Genomic DNA, 22,430 nt, shown 5'->3' on the forward strand with positions numbered 1-22,430 from the left:
TTTATCGTATCACTTACAAATAAGAATAAACTATGATTATATTTTTACTCAGCTTTCACAATGTGTGTGTGTGTGTGTGTGTGTGTGTGTGTGTGTGTGGGTGTGTGTGTGCCTAAGTGTGGGTTTGTGTATATGAGGAAGACTGATCTTGACAAGGCGAGAGAGATGAATTTAACATGCGAGGCATGATAACCAGAGATGACACCAGATCAAAATGGGCGGACTGAATAATAAAGAGGGGTCTCAAATGCAGACAGAGCGATGTGGACACCTGCACATCTGACGTTCTTGGATTCCTTGATAGTCCTTTTCTAATGTTGTGCTGATGTTATAACTTCACATCACCGCAACTGCATGGAGTCAGTAATCGAGCACTTGGACGTAGCCTCGTCCAATGGCTGCTTGAGCCAAAAGCTACAAAGGTGAAATTTCAGTAAAACTAAAGAGCCGAGCTGATTGGTTAACATGCAGTCTGGAGCTGAGGAGCTGAAGTTTGGCTTTTTGGGATCTTACTTTAATTTCCTGAGTCCAGCCATTGTTTGAATGTCCATGACAGCTACTGTATGTGCTTCCTCACATCTGCAACGCACATCTGCAAGCACTGAAGTATGTTCTTACAGACTCACTGTGCAGATGGAGCACCAGCATTCGCAGGCACAGTGCACTATGCAAATGATTAACCATGAAGAAACAAGAAGGGGATGAAGGGAGGATTATACATCTTTACATCTGAAATTTTCATTGTGTGTGTGTGTATATATATATTTGTGAGAGAAACAGGAGTGTGTGGGCTTGACTGAAATGAGAATACATGTTTTATTCCCTGTCAGGTCTTACAGCATTCAGGTAGCACATTCACTCTTTGGCACATGCATACACTGGCACATTGAAACTGCACCGAGAGAAGCCTCGATGTTTTTCTAACAAGCTCAGTCCACATGTCGCTGTCTAAACTTTAAAAACCTTTTTCCAGATTGACTCCTTTTGGCTGACAGACACACGGCTGCTCTGCACAGGTCGTGCTGTATCGTACACGACAACTGCAGCATTTTACAAACTCGATTCAGCGACTGCTTTGGCCCTCACCTCTGTGTGGGTCGTGCAACTTTAGGGAAAAACTAAGTAATGCATCGCCAAGCTTATGCAACAAATATTCAGTGTGATGTTTTCTTTTCTTTGTGGAGACGCTCACATGGTAGTGTGGGTATACTTAAGATGACCTGCACTTGAAGTGTTTTCCTTGGCAGAGTGACATCCACATCCTCACACAACTCCTTCCCACCCCCACAGTACACACACACACATACACTACACACAAAGACACATTTCTATACTGTACAGACAAACACATGAGCCCAGATATACAGAGCGATAAAGAACAGATGTGCGGTACATTGTGTTTTATTTTGTGACTTAGTTGCTGGTTCAGTTGAATGCATTGAAGTAGAAACATGATATTTCATCACTGTTACTGTTTTATTGTTGGATTTCATCAGTAGTTTTGTATCAAACACATTTGAACAAGAAAATAAATGTAGAGACTAGGATAAATTTCCACACACACGTTCTACTATTTTAGAGAAATAGCAGGAAATTATCGAATAAACTGTGATAAAATGTGAAATTACTGCACGTAGGATCAGCTGATGCGGCAGGCCTTATTCAAAGATGTGCAAGATAAACACAGACCCCATACATAACACACTCGAACAGGCATGCCTGTATAGACCGCACACTCAGGCACACTTATTTACTGTGCAAACCTGCAGGAGTAGGCGATGAAGAAGCACTAAATGCTGGCTGCCCTCACCCCCCCTGGCTTGGCTGGATGGCACTGACTGATCCATACAGACAGGGGAAGGGATGGAAAGAGCGTTAGTGAAAGATGGAGAGAGTATGGGGGAGGGAGATGGAGCAGGAGAGTGGTGTGGGAAGTCCTACAGAATGTATGTCCGCTCATTATGTGCAGAATCAGATGCAAAATGATATTATAACATATCTGCTCTTAAACTGTCCCGTAGCTGATACCTGAGCTTTGGTTGGTTTACAGTCATGTGTTGGCTGCTGTGTCGTCTCACTGCGCTGTGTACGTGTTGCATTTTTACTCTCTGCTCTACCATATATGGCTTGCACTGACATCGGTATTATTGCTTGTAGTTTGTTGTGTTCTGCTTGTAAGCGCTCTGGTCGCACACAGATATCAAACATGGTTGATGTCACTGTGACTCATGTGACTGTGGGCTCGCCACCACACGCTCAGATGTGGCTTTTCATACACGCACATGTAGTAACACTCAGGTGGTCACGTGATCAGACAGACAATTACCATGTTTTTGGTAGAGAATTCATAATATATTAGAGTGGCAACAATAAGTCTGTTCATCAGTTCGCTTGAGATAATTTATTAGCCTTAATCATTTTGAGTCATTTGTGAGAAAGAATGCAGAAATTCTGTGGTTTGGATTGTTGGACTGTATTAATCAAGAAATTTGAAGATTTCACTTTGGACTGTGGGAATTTTTCTAGACCAAGCAATTAATTAAGTAATTGAGAAGTTGAGAGATTGATCGAAAATGAAAATAATCATTAGGTGCAGCCCTAACATACACTCTTTATGTCATGGTTTCTGGCCAGGATTTGCCATCTTGACCTGATTTCCCTCCAAACTAGAGAAAGAAACTGGATCAAAGTTGCTTTAACAAGCAAGTAAAAAGAAGAAAAAAATTTCTGCAGTAATTAATTTCCATTTTCTGAACAGTCATTCTGTCTTTTCCATTTTACTGTCATGCCAGTGAAGGAATATGATTCCTTCACTGCATATTATGTCTGCATAAATGTCTGCATATTATGCAGACATTTTATGGCCAAAGTATTCATGCCGTCTTAACATAAAGCATTTAGATTTATTACAGACCTTCAGGCTGGTTGACTGCCCTGCCTGGTTGATTGTACATTTAATTTATTGATATCTATGAGACCTTTTGCCGTGGCTCCAAGTCCCTTGGGGGGGCAATATGGAGTAACACAAAAATGAATGAATGATGAATGATCCATTTTTTATTAGTTGCCTCACCTTTCGTTGTTAATGAAAAGTTTTGAAACAGTCCTGCATATTCAATATTATCATATGTTCTGTCTGAAGCCTTTAAATAAACTGAAGCTTGGCTTTGTTCTCTCTTTAATGTTATATTCTATTCACACTTCATGGCTGTTTTTGTTTAGTTTGACATTTTGGACAATAGCACTCATATGCTTGTATCCTAAACTTGAAGCTAATGCCAGCAGCTTGGCACAAAGACTGGAAACACCGTCCACAAAATGAAAAAAATCCTCCTGCAGCACATCCAAAGCTCTAAATCTTGATTAATTCATACAGAAATGTAAAAATGTGAAGAAAAAACAAACAAACAAACAATGCTAAGCTAAGCTAATGATCTTTAGGCTACAAGCAGATTCCCCAAAATGCCATTCTGTTCCTTTAAATTGTGCATTCTGTAACTGTTTGTCTCACTTCAGGTGGCTGCAATTTAAAACTGTCTTTATTTAGATAATAAAAGATAATGCATGAACAATGGGGCTGTAATTGCAAGACAAGCTGTGTTATTGTATTTTTATGACTCCATTTCCACTCTTTATTAGTATGCATGAATTTTAATTGGTGATCTTGTGCGTGTAGTCTGGAGGAAGACACACAGATCCTCATGTGAATTGCACGCAGGACCATCTGAATTCTTAATAGGTTTACATCGCCGCTGTCCGCATGGCTCGGTCATATGGCGAATTATGTCGGAGAGTGCACGGTTCAGCGAGTTAGCATCCTTTGTCATATGGTGATCTGAGCTCTGTGAGTGTGTGAGATGAACTGAGTCGTGCCTGTAGACATGAGCACTCACACTGTGGCAGAGGAGGGCCTGCATGGCTGTGGGGGGTTGAGGGGGAACATGTATTATGCCGCGTAGTATTGTGCTCTTATGTTTATCATGTGCAGTTAGCGTGCTTTTTAGTATATAAACATGCTATCATGTTGGGATGTATACTTAAGAGAGAGAGTGGACATATTAATTGCTGATAATATGTCTATACTGTATAAGAAAAGGAAACATACTACAGTAAGTCTCTTTACAGCACAAATAAACTAAGATGAGTCAGAGATATTTATGGTCATCCCTAAAGGCCTCTTTCCTCACTCTCTTTTTTCTCTGTCTCTCTCCCTCTTTCTATTTCTGCTCGCTCTTTAATATGCTGATGATTGAATAAATTGCTGGTTAATTGAGAGGGAATGGTTATCATTTGCTATTATATTTAACATGCTTTCACGAACCAGGAAGTGGTAATTTGCATAAATTTGCTGTGCCATGGAGAGCTAATAACTGTTCTGACAACGTATTACTTGCTGGTTTCAGTATCTTTTGCAATCATTACACAATTACTGCTGTGAACCACACGTGAGAAAGTATATTTTTATTCTAAATTCACATGAAAACGTGTCTACATTGTGGCACATGACGTTTGCGGACGTATAAACAAAGATGCTGTATGACTTTTGTTTACTTGTACTCGTTAACCACTTCACTGAAGCCTCATTTTACTGCAGTGGCACTTCACTATTGGTCCCTTTGGCCTGTATAAGTCTCTAAAATTGTTCCCTTGTCATCACTTTCCTTCCACCCTCGTATGCATCGCTCTGTTCTCTCTGCTCCCTGTGGCCTGAGCTTGCTCTGTCAGAGAGGCAGCAGCCGTAAGCTTAACTCAACCTTTTACTTCAGTAACAAAGAGGCCCATGTCTCTTATTGTGGGCTAAGTGCTTCTCACAATCTGCAGTAAACTGTTGGGAAAACGAGCCCCGCAGCCCACAGTGCTCTTGCATTTATGGTGTCTGCAGAGAACACAGAGCAGGGGATTAAGGACTCCCTCAGGCGGAGGAGGTTATTATATGTATATAATAATATATATGTGTGTGTGTGGCTTTTAGCTTTTGTCTGTCTTGTGTATTATGAGAACCTAATGGGTATCCTGTGTGAAAAGTTAAATGACTGTTATATTGACATACAGATAGCATGAATACCAGCCGGATAGCAGAGTTTACATTGACCTGCCTCATGCATAAAGGATGAAGAGGGCCTCTCTCTGGTTTCATATCTCCAGGGAGGTTCCAGGACTGTCCTGAACAGCTGAGTCACCCTGTGGTGTGTCCACCTCCGACACCTCACACATTTCACTGCACTAACATGCACATGCCACCTTTATCGAGCTATGTGTGCCTCTGTGGTCCGCTTTGCTCGCAATCGACCTCAACCTCGATGTTCCTGTGTTCTGCCTGTCTTTGAAACAACCGCAGGAAGGCTCAATGCTGAGTTACATCACTGGTTCTAATCTGTATGCCCTCTAAAAACAGTCATTTTATTCAAAGTGTCCCTTTTTAACCTCCCTCAGATACATGCATGCATCGGTGAGCGAGAGCTCTCTGATCGGTTGTTCAGCCTCATTGTTTTCACCTATTTAGTTCCATTTTCTCCTTATTTGTGCCTTTGCATGTTAACTTTAGCTGAGTTGCTAAAGATTACTGGTCTATGTCTGTGCAAAGCCAAGCAACGTTTTACCTTAATCTCACATATTATCATATTAATATTGCAAGCAAATGACAAAAAGTTTTGTTTTCATCTTCTTGGATAACGAGTGCAAACTACTGAAGAAGGAGGTTCATGCATGTCGGTGGTCAGCTGTCCAGTCTTTGAGGTGCTTTTTATGTTCTTGCCTGGTTGGTTTGGCTCGTCATAAATCATAAAGTCAAACAGCTTCTGGTCTCTTCAGCCTTAATTTGAAGTTACATGATACTAAATGAAAACACTGATGCTCTTACCTTTCTTACCTCAAAACTCCAAACGTTCTTGTGTACCGAGTCAAGGTTTCTCATCTTGTCATGGTTGTGTTGTGAGAGTGTGAGATCAGATCAGAATGAGGCCAAGGTGAGACGTTGCTGTTCTGGTTGAGCTATGTTGTTCTGTTCTTCAGAGAGACGCAACTGAATGAGTGTTTTTACCTTTTGAACTGATTGGACTTTCAGATATTAAAGAAAATCAACATGCAACACTGGTAAACTAGATCATATACAGTCATCCTCCTATTCTTAGGCTTGAACAGCTCGTCCAGAAATATCACATTTGTTGATGGTTTCTTCACTGCAGCCATCTCTGTGACATTTGTGCAACAACATGCACATTTCAGCTTGGTTTTTGGTCGTGTTTATTGATCACATTCTGACATTATTTATGAAAAGAAAACATCATATTTTGTCAAGGATAGAAGAAATAGGTAATGCTTTGGCTAACAGTCGTGGGGGGTAATATAAAGTTACCTAATATGATCCTGGATTTATTCGTCATCCTCGTTGTTTCCACAAAAAGTTTGTCTTTGTCTTTACTCCACTGGAGACATTCCTCAGTACTACAGAGCTGAATTGAAATGTTCACATCATTCATTTATCCGTATGTAACTGTGTGTGTTGTCCATCCAACACACTGTATTAATGCCCTGCTCATCCTTTTTTATTGTAACGTTATATTAATGTACATATGTTCACCATTAGTTGTTTGTTAACATGCATATTAGCAGCATATTGGCTCTTTATTAGTCATTGAAATAATTAATGGCTTATTCTGAGGGTTATTTAGGGTTAGGTTTAGGTTATAAAGATTGTAATTACAAAAACTTCCTTACTTAATAAGCAGTAATTAGGACAGTTTTGAGGGTAAACTCTTAGTTAATGGCCAATATGCTACTAATATGCATGCTAATCAGCAGCTGGTTAATGCGGAATATGTGTATCTATGAAGTGTTACTGAACAGAATTTCTTCCTATTGAAGACCTGCTGTTGTCTTTTTTTTCTGTGTGTCTGCAGGAAACAGTTGAGTATGCCTTCCTCATCATTTTCACAATTGAGACCTTCCTGAAGATTATCGCTTATGGTTTGGTGATGCACCAGAACGCGTACGTGCGAAACGGTTGGAACATGCTGGATTTTGTCATTGTCGTCATTGGGTAAGTCCTGCGGTTCAGTTATTTCAATTGATTTATTTGACTTAAACGTAGTGTATGATGCATTTAATTAGACCTGCTCCAGTGGGCATCTCGTCAGCTGACCCAAACAGACCGCGTCATGAGGTTTTGTTATTTCAGTTTGGGGTCTGGAGTTGCACTTTGATCTGTTTGACAGTTGCAGTTTACAGTGTTTCTGAGAGAGGCTGTCAGTGTTAAAGTTAAAGTTGCTTAAGCCTCTGCTCCAAGCGGCCAAGTGCTAATCGAGACCCTCATACACCCACAGTATATGACCCAGAAAAGACACAGAGAATAAATCAGAGCTTTACCACCACTGGAGTGAGTCACCATCTCTCCATACTTCATCTCTTCTCCAACACTCCCTCCCATATTTCCCTCTCCTCTCCTCTCCTCTCCTCTCCTCTCCTCTCCTCTCCTCTCCTCTCCTCTCCTCTCCTCTCCTCTCCTCTCCTCTCACTGACTTGTCTTCTGCTCACACTCTCTCATCCTGCTCTGCTTTGTCTCCGCAGCTCATTCTTATGCTTCTCCCTTCCATTTTGATCTCTCTGAAATGGTTGTACTTCATGCTTTACACTTCCCCACCTCACTCTGCCCTCATTCCTATCTCCTGCACACTCTCCTCGTGTTATCTTCATCCTTATCGCAGCTTCCTCTTTTCTTCCCTCCTCTCTCTCTCCTCCCTCTTTCTCTCCTCTGACACACACAGTCCAGTGGGTAGCTGGGTCAGATCTCTGTCTGTATGCAGCATGCAGGGTTGATCTGCCATGCAGTCAAATGCAAAGACGGCTGCTCCTGCTATGAAGAGTGACTGTTGCTGCTAAATCACTGAACTGCCACACTAAAATAATACTGCCAGCCTCTGATGTCAAAATATAGCTGCGTCAATATGGATGTGAGAGGGCTATATAGTAAATTCTTATTGAAGGTGAAAGTTCAGTTCACTTCAGGCTTCAATATGTTCAATATGTCTTGTATGTATAGATTGTAGCAGTTCATCATTATTTAATAGAGGTTACACAAAGGTTATGGTTGCTAAAATATTCAGCTGTTCTCTGTTGAGGGCTGGAATGTATTTTTTCACTCCATCAAGTGTTGAAATGCAAGAAAAATATCTAAGGTTCAGAAGGTACAATGTTACAGTACAAAGCCTCTTTTCTTTTATCTGATGAAGTCAAAAAAGTCAAAAACAAGTGGGGGGAAATGTATTAAAAAGATCATTGTTATTAGAAGGACGTGGGTGTCAGAAATGTAAATTAGCTTTACAACAAAGAAAAAGGTAACAGTAAGGTCATGGAAAAGAACATTTGGTGAATTTCAGACACAATTCTGAGGGTAGTTAGAGGTGAATAATTATGACATGGGGGACTTTTGCCAGTGTTTAAAGCTCTTAAACTGCAGATAATGTCTTCTTAAAGCTGCACTAATAAATATTTTGGAATTAACAGTGGGTTAAATGGGCATGTGTAAAATTAAAGGGTACATGTGTTTTGAATTATCACCCTCATCAGCAGTCCCCCTCAGCTTTAGGGGCATTTTAGTGTCCTTCAGCTCATTGTTTTAGTTCACAGACAAAGTTGGAGCATTTAGCAGCTAAGGTGCCAGTCATTTCCCTCAGGGAGTCGGTGAAGACCAAAACAGAGCCATAAAGACAGTGATTTACATTCAGCAGGAAGCCAGAGACACGAGTACAAACGAATGCAAATGTTGCCTTGTGGCTGCTGGTTATGTAAATATGTTTCTAAGCAGGTTCACCACAACAAATGCATGAACATTATGGAATATATGTTGCACAGTTTTATATATTTAGAGTTGGAAGAGTTTCAGGCGTCTGCTAATTGATTTTTATACAGCACATCACGTTCACATTTCTGAAACACAGCAGCGTGGTTGGCAGAATGATTGTAAACAGCATGTGATTTGTAGTAAATGAGCTCAAACATTTAAAAGCACTTGTGCGATTCCTTTGAGGAGGAGACACATTGAGTTTATCCAGCTTGACTGGTAAAGAATTGCTTTCATGAAGGTGGTTCTCCTCAAGTATTTCCAGTAAAAAGCTTTCAATATGGGAACAATGGTTTTCTTTTGAACGCGACTGGATGAATAACGAAACCCCAGTGGCAGGCGGTCAGTCTTACAGCTGTGACTCAGTATAAGTCTGAGCAGACTGCGCTTATAGGCCCTCAGAGCTCCTTCCAGCCCCTAATGGCAGCTTCATTCACTGGTTTTGGTCCACAGCTTTGATGTGATGCGTCAAGATGATTTTCCCTCATGGCTAGGTGAGGAATGTCTGACTGACCGTAATGGAGTGTCCTCTCTCATGGTGAAACATTTGTTCACTGCTGATTTCACTTTTGGATTACAGTAGGAAACACTTCTTGTGTTGCATTTGTCTGCTGTATGCATATGGGCTGTTTGCATAGTTGTAACTGGGCACTGAGGCAGAGGGACGAGGTGACTCTCAGCTTTGCCTCTGGCTTTATATTGAAAAGAAGCAACTGATCTGCAGTGTTCAGTGACCAGCTTCTAAACCATCTATTAACATTAATTAATTGTGTTTAATATACAGTGTGTGTAGACTTATTATTCTAACTGTATCCTGGTGATGTCGGTATGGTTTGTGGGTGGCTGTAAAGTAAACTGATGACACATATTATGTTATAGTTTCACCGTTAAATTGTACTTTGAGGCAGAATAGAACACTGTCAGCCAAAAAGAGTTATAAATGTCATTATAAATATCATTATGACATTATTGATCAAGAATTAATGACATAATTAGTCATAATTAGTCTGAGACAACATTCTATGATTGTGAATTTCTATCTATCTGACCATAAATTATAGATTTTGGCTTTTAAGACCATTTTTGAAGTGATTGAGTTATTGTTTGAATAAGTATATCAGTTTGAATAAGTCATCAGTATTGTGAATTAGTAACACATATGGAATGTGCAGGCTCAACATGATGCACTCTTTATTACCTGGTGCTGCAAACTACCAACATTAAGATCAGAATAACCGCAATTGATCAGCTGTTTAATGTACTCTAATATGTTACTGTTAATCAGATTAGTTAAGGGATCAAGTGTTGGACGATAAATGAATGTATAAAGAAAACATATTTGTGATGGAAAATCGTAAATAATATTCTATGATGGATGATACAATCTGTGTGTTCTGTTCCATGTTTGACCTTTGAGACTGTCTCATTAAGACAGTGAGATTAGAAAGAAGAATTCACAACTATGATACAGTGGTAATATCTGAAAGTGCAGTCAGCAAAAACCCTTGTCAATAGAAAGCTGTTGACACCAATTTTTGTGAAAAAAATCCACATCTACTACATTGTTTGAAAAACTGTCCACTGTAACAGTACTAAGATCTGAAAAGAGCATTTAGGATGCCAGCAAATGATTATTTTCACTGTAGATTAATATGTTGATTATTTACTTGATTAATTGATTGGTTGTGTTTTCAGTCCAAACCCCAAAGATATTAAGCGTAGTCTCATATATATATGACAAATAAAAGTAGGAAATCCCTGCACTTGGAAGCTGGAACTGCCAAATTTTTGTAATTTCCATCATTGAAAATGAACTAAAACAATGAATCAACTATCAAAATACATTCATCGTTTAATCAACTAAACGTTTAGGTAAGGATCCTCTGGAACATAAGATAAAGCAGTTCAGAGGAAAGCATGTTGCTGAATGTTACACAGTGTGTTTTCCTTGGCAGACTCATAGTGTGATTTTCGTGGTTTTCTGACAGACTCTTCAGTGTTGTCTTGGAGCTTTTGACCAAAGAGGAGAAGATAGAAGGCGACGGAGAAAGTAGCCATCCGTCAATGCACGGGCACGGGGGTAAGCCAGGTGGATTTGATGTTAAAGCCCTTCGAGCCTTCCGTGTGCTGCGACCCCTGCGGCTGGTCTCAGGAGTACCCAGTAAGTAGCGCCAACTGCTGGGCTCCACATACCAACACCCATGCTAACCCATGCTAACCCAGTACATTCGATTTAACACTTACTTTCTGTATATGTTGTAAAGCAGTCTCAGCCCTTATTAGTCCCAGTGAATTATATGTTGGAGGGTTACACATGACGAGTCCAGATGGTCTGTGTGCCGTCCCTGAGGACTGTTTTTCAAAAACATCTATGCAACATCTACATCAGTGCCTTGGAGACATGAGCTCTGGGTGCAATAAAAACAAAACTCAGAGTAAACACTTCTGGCACATTTATGAACTATATGCGGTTCTGGATGTACTGAAATATGAGTCTGGCATCAGTAGGCTACTTTACACACATCTGTGTTTAATAAAGAAAATTCTAATGATTTATATTTTGTCATCAGTCTGTCATTATGTGAGCCATCATGACTTATGTACTGTATGTCCAACAGATGTAAATTAATCATCAAGTTGTGATTACTCATTAAGTGAGTGTGAGTGTTGCCCACTTACCTGCATCCTTAACTATATTTAGATGTCAGGATCATGCAGAGACAACCACCCAGAGATAACCAGAGACTAGACACAAGAGTTAATGTTTGTAATAAGAACAGGGTCAGAGACGTAGCAGCTGACGTTTGCAGCTGTATTTTCTCACCAGGCATTCACGCGCACACTTTTACAACCAGTTGTCATATAATGTGTTTATTTTCCTCCTTGCTTAGGTTTACAGGTGGTGTTGAACTCCATCATTAAAGCCATGGTCCCTCTCCTTCACATTGCCCTCCTGGTCTTGTTTGTCATCATCATCTATGCTATTATCGGCCTGGAGCTTTTCATCGGTAAAATGCACGCAACCTGCTATATTCCTGGCACAGGTAACGTCCTCTTCCTTTCCTGCTTTACATATAATACCAAGTCAGCTATTTTCACTACTGTAAGCACTTTTTTAGTGTACAAAGTAGCCTGATCTTAAAACTGCTGTACTTAATTATTATTATTAGTAGTAAAAACATTAGTACAGGTTAACATAATTGTATTCTTTGTCTCAAATGGGAAATAAGATAGGATCTGTGTATTTCTACTTGACAGTTTAGACATGAGAAGGATGATGTCCACTGTGTATTACCTGGTGGCTACTGGCCAGGTTGTTCTCTCAGGGGCTTCTTAAAAAAATAATAAATGTCAGTGTTTGTTGTTCCCCTTCCTCCCTCATACATGGCACTGCTCTGCATGTTTATCAGAGTAACAGCAACTGAGAATGTTTTCAGGGAGGACAGCAGCTTTCTCCTTGTACATGAGAATGGAGGCAGTCGCGATTCATGAAACTGTTTGTCCCCCAGGTCAATGTTTCTTTCTTTCAGCGCCATTTTTATCACCTGATTTCAAAGTCTTTGGTAGAAAATTCAATCACTACTCTGAAATCAAAATGGGAAAAAGTAAATTTGCAGGCCAGATATAAGGTGACTGGGGCTCGATCTAGTTTAAGAATCCTTTCAAATCTTGTATTATTTCAAATTCAGTCATTTTTAGCACATTTTGATGATCACAACAGTTTTTTTTCCCTCTCTCTATGTAGATGGGATAGCAGAGGAGGAACCAGCTCCATGTGCGATCTCAGGGCACGGGCGCCAATGCCCCATCAACGGCAGCGAGTGCAGGGAAGGCTGGCAAGGTCCCAACGGTGGCATCACCAACTTTGACAACTTCCTGTTTGCCATGCTGACAGTGTTTCAGTGCATCACCATGGAGGGCTGGACAGACGTGCTGTACTGGGTGAGCGCTCTCGCTCTGCCCTCCCAGTTCGATATCCTGGGACCATCACACGCCTTCAGCTTAGATGTCTCCTCAGATCAGACGCACAGCTATAATGCGACTGACGTTTGGATGATGAAGCTGCGCATAATTTCCTCGAGCAGCTCTTATCGCTCTGATATGATTGATTGACTAAATGATTGAATGTATTCAACAGCTCACAATAACAACACGATGCAGTCCTGGCTCTTTTAGTATTCCTGCAAGATCTCTGTTTTTCTTTATCTGAGGAAAAAGCTACTTTTGTCTAACTTTTGTTCTGCTCTTCTTTTCTGACAGTTTCTGCCTTTAATAGTTTCTTTCACCCTTTTCTTCCTCTCTTCCCACTCCTCCCCTTCCTCTGTGGTGATGCTTGTTCCTCCAGATGAACGATGCTATGGGCTTTGAGCTTCCATGGGTGTACTTTGTCAGTCTTGTGATCTTCGGCTCCTTTTTCGTGCTTAACCTGGTTTTGGGTGTGTTGAGCGGGTAAGCACCCTCCTCTCTTTGCAGACAGAGACCTCCTGCTTGGTTTCAGGCTGGAGGCTCTCTGTTTTTGTATGTGTTTCTGCCCATTAACCGGCTGTTTTTGGCTCCTGTAGGTCAACGACGCCATTGGATGGGAAACACCTTGGATTTATTTTGTTAGCCTGATCATACTGGGCTCCTTTTTCGTGTTAAACCTTGTGTTGGGTGTGCTAAGTGGGTAAGAGGCAACTTGTGCAGTGGTTTTGGTCTGCAGTGTGCAAAGCGTGTATGCAGTGACTTGTGGAATTACTGCAATTACTATGTTTTGGAAGTAGTGTTTGCCTATAAATGAGTATATTCACTGCAGATCATTGGGATGTAAGCCACTTAAATGCACAGATCCTGACAATCTTTATACAAAAATATTGAGACATTAAACCCACGATTGGCTATTCTGCATTAGGACCTCGAGATAAATGTATATTTTCTCTCAGGTGTTCTTCTCTGACCTCTGTTGTTGACTATCACGTCCTCTCCACGGCAACTGCAAAGTGAGCATTTCCTCTACCACGCCATCCTCAACCCACCCAACCTCCTGAGAGAGAAATTAATCTTATTCCTCGCCCTTCACTCCCTCTGCGCTCCTAAGCTCTCTCAAACCCCACTTTGCTTTCCCAGCTCTGTGGAGTGGGGGTGGGGTATTACACTAGAATTAACTCTGGATGGTTGACCAGCAAGCAAAGCCTGATTTTAAGAAAAAAGCCAACAAGGTTAACCCAATCATCAACTCACACGGTCTTGAAATTGGCATAATTTATGATCTGCATTGACTTTCTAAATGCAGCTTTACAAATTCCCCTCTTACCAAGTGTCAAGTGTCCTTGTTTTTGTGCTGTAACCTTTTCCTTATCACAGCTAAAACACATATTTTTCTCAGTAATGACCATATCCCACCATGCACTGAATATATTTACCTCCTGTCTCTTCAATACGTATTGTACTTTCCACAGTCGTTTTATATGATCTATGAATTTAGACGCTGCGCAAATGTTGCATGTCTCTTGAAACCATCTGTCTACCTAAATTGCCTTTTGTGTATGATTAAGATGCTCGCCTGAAGGATGAGCTACTGTACTGTCGGCTCTAAATATAGCGCTGTTGTCTTTCAGAGGTGTACATCTCCCTCCAGTGGCTAGGGTTCACAAAAACACGAGGCACTGAGAGGCTGTGATTGAAGCATGTGAATATGTAGAATGCAATGACAAAGAGGATATACAGGAAGTGCATTCACAGGGTGTTTTTATTCAGGGTCGTGACAAATGTCCTATTGTTTGAGGTTATTTTGTATTATTTCCATTTCGTGTGAAAAAATCTTTTTGTTGTATTCTGTGAGCGGAAGTTTCTCTTTGTGTGTGTTTTTTATGCACTCCTGTATATTTCATTGTGTTTGTGTGTTTTGTCCTCGTGTGCTTCTGCAAACCCAGAGAGTTCTCCAAGGAGCGAGAGAAGGCCAAAGCTCGCGGGGACTTCCAGAAGCTGCGTGAGAAGCAGCAGCTGGAGGAGGATCTGAAGGGTTACTTGGACTGGATCACTCAGGCTGAAGACATCGACCCCGACAATGAAGATGAGGCCGATGAGGAGAGCAAGCGCAACCGTAAGCACCGTCTCCCACTCCCACCGCCTTGCAATTAAGAGTAATGCTGCGCTGGCATCACATGCGCCCTTTGATACAGCCAAATGATCGAATCTGTTCCTGCCACATTAAGAAAAGTATCCAGCAGTGAGCACTATTGTTGGCTTGAGGGGGTTGTGATTTCTGCAACTATAATTAGGCCTGTGTTTATATAATCAAGATATGAAAGAGGTTGAACTCCAAAAATCTATAATGTGTCATAGTGGGAGTTTTTTTTTTTTTTTTTTTTTTTTTTTTAGAGAACACAGTGGATTAGCTACAAGATCGTTTCTCTCTAGAGGAGAAATATTTATCCCATAGCACTGTTCTGTTTCTGTTTCTGTAAAACAGAATGGGTGCTTTTCCTTGCATTTATATGTTCATTTTGGTGTAAAGAGCTCTATTTTTCTTATTGTCCCATATAACTCGTCAATCATGAGACGTATGTAGCACAGATACAGAGGCGATAAATTAAGAAAAACAAGCCAACAATCTAAAACATAAAAATTTCCTGACAATTTTGCATCAGCTTTTAACAATAATGCAGCACGAAGAGGAGAGAAGGTCAACCGTCTAAGCCAACAGTAGCATTAGTAGTCCATAAAGCAATTTGTGCAAATCATCTGTGGGTCTGATTGAGATTTCTGGAAAACATTGGAAATCACTAACTGAAGCAGAAATAGACGAAGCAGGTTGATCAAACGTGGCCACGAAATAAAGGTCAGTTACGCTACAGTAATTGCAAAATTGTATTGAACATTGTAGATTGACAGTTTAATAGCAAGTGATGGTGGAATTTTCCCATAAAAATGCAAAAATATTGACAATATTTGTGTTGCAGTCAATGAGACGTTGTTGTTCATACACAGATGTAGTGCACACATGAACGCTTAGATACATGCCTACGTGCAGACATTACCTCAGAGGTAAGAGATCAATTTGAACACATGGAAGGTGTTTTGACGCAGAGCTGTACACACTGTTTTTATCTTCACGCTCAATTTATGTCATTGATGGCAGTGGAGCATGCTGTGAGCAAAGGTGAAAAAATATATATTACTTGAGCAGTAGAAAAACTCATAATCCAAATCCTCTTTATATAAGCAGCACTCACGACGCAGAACAGAGAAACTGCGGCTGCGTCGCCTAATAGTCTGAGTGTAGGATCTCTGGTTTTGCTCATTACGATCTCCCCTCATGTTTAATGTACTCTGTCCATTTACTTTTGTCTCTCCCACCTGTGTTTTCCTTCATGTGTAAAGATGTTTAGTCCGATTGTCATTACAGCAAACATTTAGTGAGAGGCTCGTAGGTAAAGCTGTGGAGGCGCTGTGTTATGGCGAAGCAGGTCCATACTGCTTTTCTTCAACATCCATGCTCGCTTTCGGTGTCTGTCAATGATACACGAGCCCCTACCAACATGTGAACATGCAAATACGTAAATTTGCACCGTGACATGTTAGTACAGGGCCTCGTCACCTGCAGGCGCTTCCAGTGACTAACAGCTCTCCGTGTTGTTCTTCTGCCCTCCTCAGTGTCTGCAGCCCCTGTGGCTCCTGCTGCTCTTGTCATTGTTGGATATTGATATTTTTGAATACTGTTGTTGTCCTGTGGTGCTTGTCTGCTCTGACCCATTTTGATAGCAGCCCATTCTCCCCCCCCCCCCCCCTCCCCCCCCATGTCCCTCTGCTGTGCCGTTGTGTCTGAATGCATGGACTTGCATGCATTACACATGAAGGGGTGACTCTGGCTGACCTTACTGAGAAGAAGAAAGGAAGGTTTGGGTGGTTCAGCCAGTCGTCCGACACTCATGGTAAATCCTGTGGTTTTCCCTCCAGTGTTTTCTATCTCTTACGTGTGTGTGTGTGTGTGTGTGTGTGTGTGTGTGTGTGTGTGTGTGTGTGTGTGTCAGTGACTGTGAGTGTTTGATGCTCAAATTAGCTGAGTTAGCTGTATTGTTTCTAAACACAAATAAGAAAAATGCTCTAAATAATTGCAACATGTACCTCAAAGTGCCAGAGGATTCTCATTTGTTGTTTTTAATCAACATGCTGCAGCCTTGCATTTCTTCTTGTGAGCAACATGCACACACAAACACGCAAATGAATGGATCAGTTTTACTTCTACTTCCATCTATCAGTGAAAAATCATTGATCTTTTCTTCACAAATGTATGTTGTTGGTGAATAGATTGACTTAAAACCAGGAAATTGATCAGATGAGGTGAGCAGCAGTGGCCTCAAAATTCCAGTTGAGTGAGTCTGTGTATGTGTGTGTGTGCGCGCACGCATCTCTGTGCATTAATGTGTGCCGCCTAATGTAATACCTCATCACTTTGTGCTTTACTATTGTGTTTAACCCGTCGTGTTTGAGCCTCACAGCCTTTTTCAGTTCTTGTTTTCTTTTTTTTTCCCCCATTTTGTTCTTTTTCTGCAGTCTACTGGCTCCTACCAAAAAAGCCTATAATTTGCCCATTATACGAGTCTGATATGGAACAGAAATACAGCTGCATTTGATAGCAGACACGCCTCACTTCCTTCCCATGTCCCATTTCAAAAGCAGGGGCTCAGTATGAATATAGGAAACAGGGCTAAACCCAGATCACTACTCCAGCAGTCAGCACTATTTTCAGAGCTGTCCGACCACTCAGGAATCAAAGCCAACACGTCTTCGTAAGCTAAGCAGCAGCGCACACCGCGCTCCCTCATACCAGTTAAAGCACTGAGACATTTCACACAGTTAATCATCATCTGTCTGCGCGCACAGTCGTTCTAAAGCGCTGCCAGTACTCTGAGTGTAGCATTTCAGAGACAGCTTTAAGAGCTCTGTCCTCCTCGGCCTGCTCCCTTCTTCCCCCTGCTCCTCATTGTCTGCATCAGTCAGCCCTCGTACAGCAGCTGTCCACTCGCCTGTCCCATGTCAGCTCCCTTTCAGCACTTGGTAAACGATACTAATGATGACAGTGATGCAGAGCCACAGCGCTTAGCTCCTTCCTTTCTGTGAGTTCAAAAGTTTTGTAGCTGCAGTGGGACTTTGGAGGAGAAAATACGACAGTTTTCTTTTTTAAAAATGATTACATAATAATTGTGATAGTGTGTGAGTATAATCCTTTTAAACCCTCACCTTTAGTGTATCTTCTTCTCTTGTTTTAAAGAAATGCCTGTCAGAATTGCTTTGATGTGACGCAGGCGGTCTCCAGTTTATTTCTTTTCACACCTCTTCCCCCTTCACTGGGATGCACCACGCTGTGTTTCACCTGAAGAAACTTGTGCCACTGCAAAGTGCACATGATCATTATTATCTTTTGGTAAATGTCTGCTCTATTTGCCGCTGCAGCGAGCGTTCCAGCCAGCGAAACAGAATCCGTGAACACGGAGAATCAGAACGGGGAGGATGAAAAGACGCCGTGCTGCGGACCTCTGTGGTGAGAACGCACAGCACTTTGCACCACGATTATTTCGTTATTACTTGAAATTTCAGTACGTCAGATTGCTGTCCCTTCTGGTGCGACCGTTGCTGCAGAGTTCAACCTGTCAGTCTCTCACATCATCGGCTCTCAGCACAAACAGCCGTCACCACATTTCCTCCTGAGTGTTACCTTCTGTATCTTGCTTGTAGTAAAAGACAAACAGTTAAAGCAACTCACATGTTTATATTATCTTCCTACCTTGCAATGCTGCTGCGTTCACACCTCTGATGTTGTTACCATTAACCCCACTAACCAGTCAATGCTCCTTACACATCTCTGCTACGACCTGCATTTTGTAAACTTTGGCTACTTCTTCTTTCTTTCAGTCAAAAAATTTCAAAGTCAAAGTTCAGGTCAGTATATTTATGGGTCTGTGTCTCTGCATGGTGCATATAGCTTATTACCATAGGGTTCGTACCTGCATCGGATTATACAGATTTTTGTTTGTAAGTGCTTGGCTTTCTTTTTTTTTTTTACTGCATTTTAATGAGACTTTTCCAGGGATGATAAATCAACAGCTTTTATAAAGTCAGCATGTACCGTGAGATATTTTTGGAGAATAGTCTTACGCAGTATTTTTTAGCTCATTTACTGTACTGTGTGACTTGCAAAAATGTATTGATGCAGTTCCCTTGTGGCCGTTCTCCCTCACTCCTCTGCTTTCTTATTATTCATGGAAACCGTTGTGATTCTCTTAAAGAAACACTCAGGAGATGTATGTATTCTGTTGTTTAGACACTGTGATCTATGTGATCCAACGCTGTGTTCTTCTGCATCGTTTTATAGGGAAAGTGAGTCACATTAGTGTTACTATTCGTACTGATGTTGCACTCTTCTCCTGCAGTCGGCGCTGGCGCCGCTGGAACAGGTTCTGCCGCAGGAAGTGCCGGCTGGCTGTCAAATCGGTGCCTTTCTATTGGCTGGTCATCATCCTGGTGTTCCTCAACACGCTCACCATATCATCAGAGCACTACAACCAGCCTTTATGGCTGACACAAGTGCAGGGTACGAACGGCACTACAGGACCTACAGGACGCATCAAAGTCTTATTTATTTAAAAAAAAAAATCTTGATTAATTGCTTCATTTGTCTCTTTCATTAGTGAACAGATTTCAATGAAATTAGGTGTCAGTTTCAACCATGAGTCAAGGAGAAACAAAACTTTTAAGGATTTCTTAATATTGCATGTCATGATGATGGATTCTTTGAGCATTTGCACTGTTTTCTCATGAATACTGATAAAAATGTGTTACATATATCATCTGTGTAACAGGAGAGTGTAGAAATGCTCTGTTACAAGAAAGGTTCTGCATCCAATATCTTACTTAAGTAAAAGTATGAAAGTATTAGCATCAAAATATGCTTAGTGTAACAACTTTTTATTTTTTATTTTTATTATTGTGTGAAATTGTGCCCATTTCAGAAACACATGCATTTTACTATTAGATTATAGTCACTGATGCATTAGTGCTCACATTAGTTTAACATAAATCTTGTTATAAAGCAATAATAATGTATCATAATCGTTTAGTTGCTTTATATTTTGCATTAATTTTGTAAATGTGCAAAGTTACAAGTAACTACACACTCTCTGTTGTTCCTCTCTCTTTCCATTTCTGTTTTTTGGTGTCTTTTGTCTGGTTTTCAGATGTGGCCAACAAGGTGCTGCTCGCCCTCTTCACGTGTGAAATGTTGGTGAAGATGTACAGTCTCGGGCTGCAGGCCTACTTTGTTTCACTGTTCAACCGCTTTGACTGCTTCGTGGTGTGTGGAGGAATCACTGAAACCATTCTGGTCGAGCTGGAGATCATGTCTCCCCTCGGTATCTCTGTGTTCCGCTGTGTCCGCCTGCTGAGGATCTTCAAGGTCACGCGGTAAGACTGCTCTCGTGCTGCGTTTGTGTGAGCGTGTCGAGTGTATGGGTGGTGTTCAATGAATCACCTGTCCCTCCTTCCCTCTGCTGCTCTGTGTTTCTTGATAGTCACTGGCAGTCTCTCAGTAACCTGGTGGCATCTCTGCTCAACTCCATGAAGTCCATCGCCTCCCTGCTGCTGTTGCTCTTTCTCTTCATCATCATCTTCTCCCTGCTGGGCATGCAGGTGTTTGGTGGAAAGTTCAACTTTGACGAGACCCAGACCAAGAGGAGTACCTTTGACAACTTTCCCCAAGCCCTTCTCACTGTCTTTCAGGTATTTATGTACAATCTGATCTACAGTTCAGATTCTGCTATATCTGCACACCACCATCACACCATTCAGCGTTTGTTTGTTGGTGGAAAATACACAGAAAATATAGATAAATAGAAAAAGCTGTGCAGTTGTTAGAACAGACGGATATAGAAGGATTCATGGTAAGACGTTTTAATGACTGTTGAAGGTTAAAGAGAAGAGAAATCAGCCTGATGTATTTGTTGATATATCTGTCGACATTAACTTACTACAAATACATCAGTTTCCGTGTACACATCGGCCGATAAGTGATGCAAAATTGTAGCACAAAAATGCCAAACTAGGCTTGAGGTCACCATTACATAGTTTGTCCACCAGAGAGCGCTTGATTTTTTTCAGCCGTGAAATGTACGTCTTCTGCAATCCAGCTGTGGAAGATGGCTTCTTCCCCTGCTTCAAATGCAACAAAAGTCCGAACAATAGCGCAGCTTCACGGATGGCTGCCATCTCTTTTTTTTTTTTTCACTTTTGTTATTTTTGTGGCTATTTTGGGCCTTCGTAAATGATACAAGGCACATTTTAGTGTAAAGGGGGTTTAAGATTTACATGTCAGGAAATGTGACTTTTGTCCTTCTTTCATCAAGCACATCCATCTCCCAGTCTCTGCCCATTGGCAGCAGCTGTAACAGGTTTATGGGGCCGCTCAGCAGGGACTGGGAGGGTCGTAGCATGTGAAAAAATGTTGTCACCACATCCCTTCTATAATCATTAAGCTTGACACTGCTGCTTCACACTGCTGTTGATGCATCTGCCTCAAAGTAACCATGGTTATTGATTTCAGATCCTGACTGGAGAGGACTGGAACGCTGTCATGTATGATGGGATCATGGCATACGGAGGCCCTTCGTCTTCGGGGATGATCGTGTGCTTTTACTTCATCATCCTCTTCATCTGTGGAAACTGTATCCTGTGTCACTGATACAAACATTGCCTGCAGCCTGCATTCATCATTGGATGTGTATAACCTGTAATGAAGTGCTTTTACAGAGAGGGTTGACCTTCACTGAACACTTTGCTCAGATATCCTCCTGAACGTCTTCTTGGCTATCGCTGTGGACAACTTGGCAGATGCAGAGTCTCTCAACACAGACGAAGGAGATAAGAAAGGGTGACAGCTTTATCTCCTTCTATGACAAATGTCATTTTAAATGTTAGAGCTTTGCATGCTCAGTTGTATGCTCAAACTCTGTCATTAATAAGGCTGTCTCTGTTCATTGCAGGGACAAAAAGGACGACGAGAAAGATGACAAGGTATCCTCGAGCGTCTTACAGTAGCTTATCTCTACAGTGTGAGAAGTTATATTCACTGACACTCTTTCTGCTGGTCTGTAAGGAGGAAGAGGAGGAAAATGATGACACCGCGGCGGAGGAGGAGGATCCAGAAGTTCCATCGGGACCTCGGCCAGTCATCTCCGAGCTGGTAAAGAAGGAGAAGATCACACCTATCCCAGAGGGAAGTGCCTTCTTCATCTTCAGCAGCACAAACCCGTATGAAGCACACTGCACACATATGGGCACATATACGCACAGGTTCATAACACATTGATGTTCTATGGTGATTTTGTGTTTCCTTTGTCTTCCAGGTTGCGTGTGTTTTGCCACAGACTCATCAATCATCACATATTCACCAACCTCATCCTGGTGTTCATCATGCTCAGCTCTGTCTCACTGGCTGCTGAGGATCCTATCCGAAACCTCTCAGCTCGCAATATTGTAAGTGTACAAACCTTCAATAGAAATGTGTTTTTGGATTCTAACTAGCAAAGATAAGTGTGTGAAGAGACATTACTTTTAT

The 22,430-nt window shown here is 41.4% G+C and overlaps 1 protein-coding gene across 6 annotated transcripts in view; it reads left to right on the forward strand.

The window, feature by feature from the left end:
* Positions 1-22,430, forward strand: part of cacna1da (calcium channel, voltage-dependent, L type, alpha 1D subunit, a) — a 57,325-nt gene that overhangs the window by 11,983 nt on the left and 22,912 nt on the right. For 5 of the 6 annotated variants that reach the window (XM_070959197.1, XM_070959195.1, XM_070959198.1 and 2 more), the window contains exons 4-19: positions 6,900-7,039; positions 10,828-11,000; positions 11,731-11,883; positions 12,585-12,781; positions 13,185-13,288; positions 14,752-14,921; positions 18,275-18,362; positions 18,734-18,760; positions 19,252-19,412; positions 20,056-20,281; positions 20,389-20,596; positions 21,417-21,537; positions 21,656-21,743; positions 21,856-21,886; positions 21,969-22,123; positions 22,219-22,348. In XM_070959197.1, coding sequence (XP_070815298.1) covers positions 6,900-7,039; positions 10,828-11,000; positions 11,731-11,883; positions 12,585-12,781; positions 13,185-13,288; positions 14,752-14,921; positions 18,275-18,362; positions 18,734-18,760; positions 19,252-19,412; positions 20,056-20,281; positions 20,389-20,596; positions 21,417-21,537; positions 21,656-21,743; positions 21,856-21,886; positions 21,969-22,123; positions 22,219-22,348 — 2,172 coding nt within the window. Of the gene's footprint in view, positions 1-6,899; positions 7,040-10,827; positions 11,001-11,730; positions 11,884-12,584; positions 12,782-13,184; positions 13,289-14,751; positions 14,922-15,203; positions 16,753-18,274; positions 18,363-18,733; positions 18,761-19,251; positions 19,413-20,055; positions 20,282-20,388; positions 20,597-21,416; positions 21,538-21,655; positions 21,744-21,855; positions 21,887-21,968; positions 22,124-22,218; positions 22,349-22,430 lie in introns of those variants that run through there. The other variant, XM_070959200.1, reaches the window with a different exon arrangement.

Source organism: Chaetodon trifascialis, chromosome 3 (genome assembly GCF_039877785.1).
Source record: "Chaetodon trifascialis isolate fChaTrf1 chromosome 3, fChaTrf1.hap1, whole genome shotgun sequence".
Classification (NCBI taxonomy): Eukaryota; Metazoa; Chordata; class Actinopteri; order Chaetodontiformes; family Chaetodontidae; genus Chaetodon; species Chaetodon trifascialis.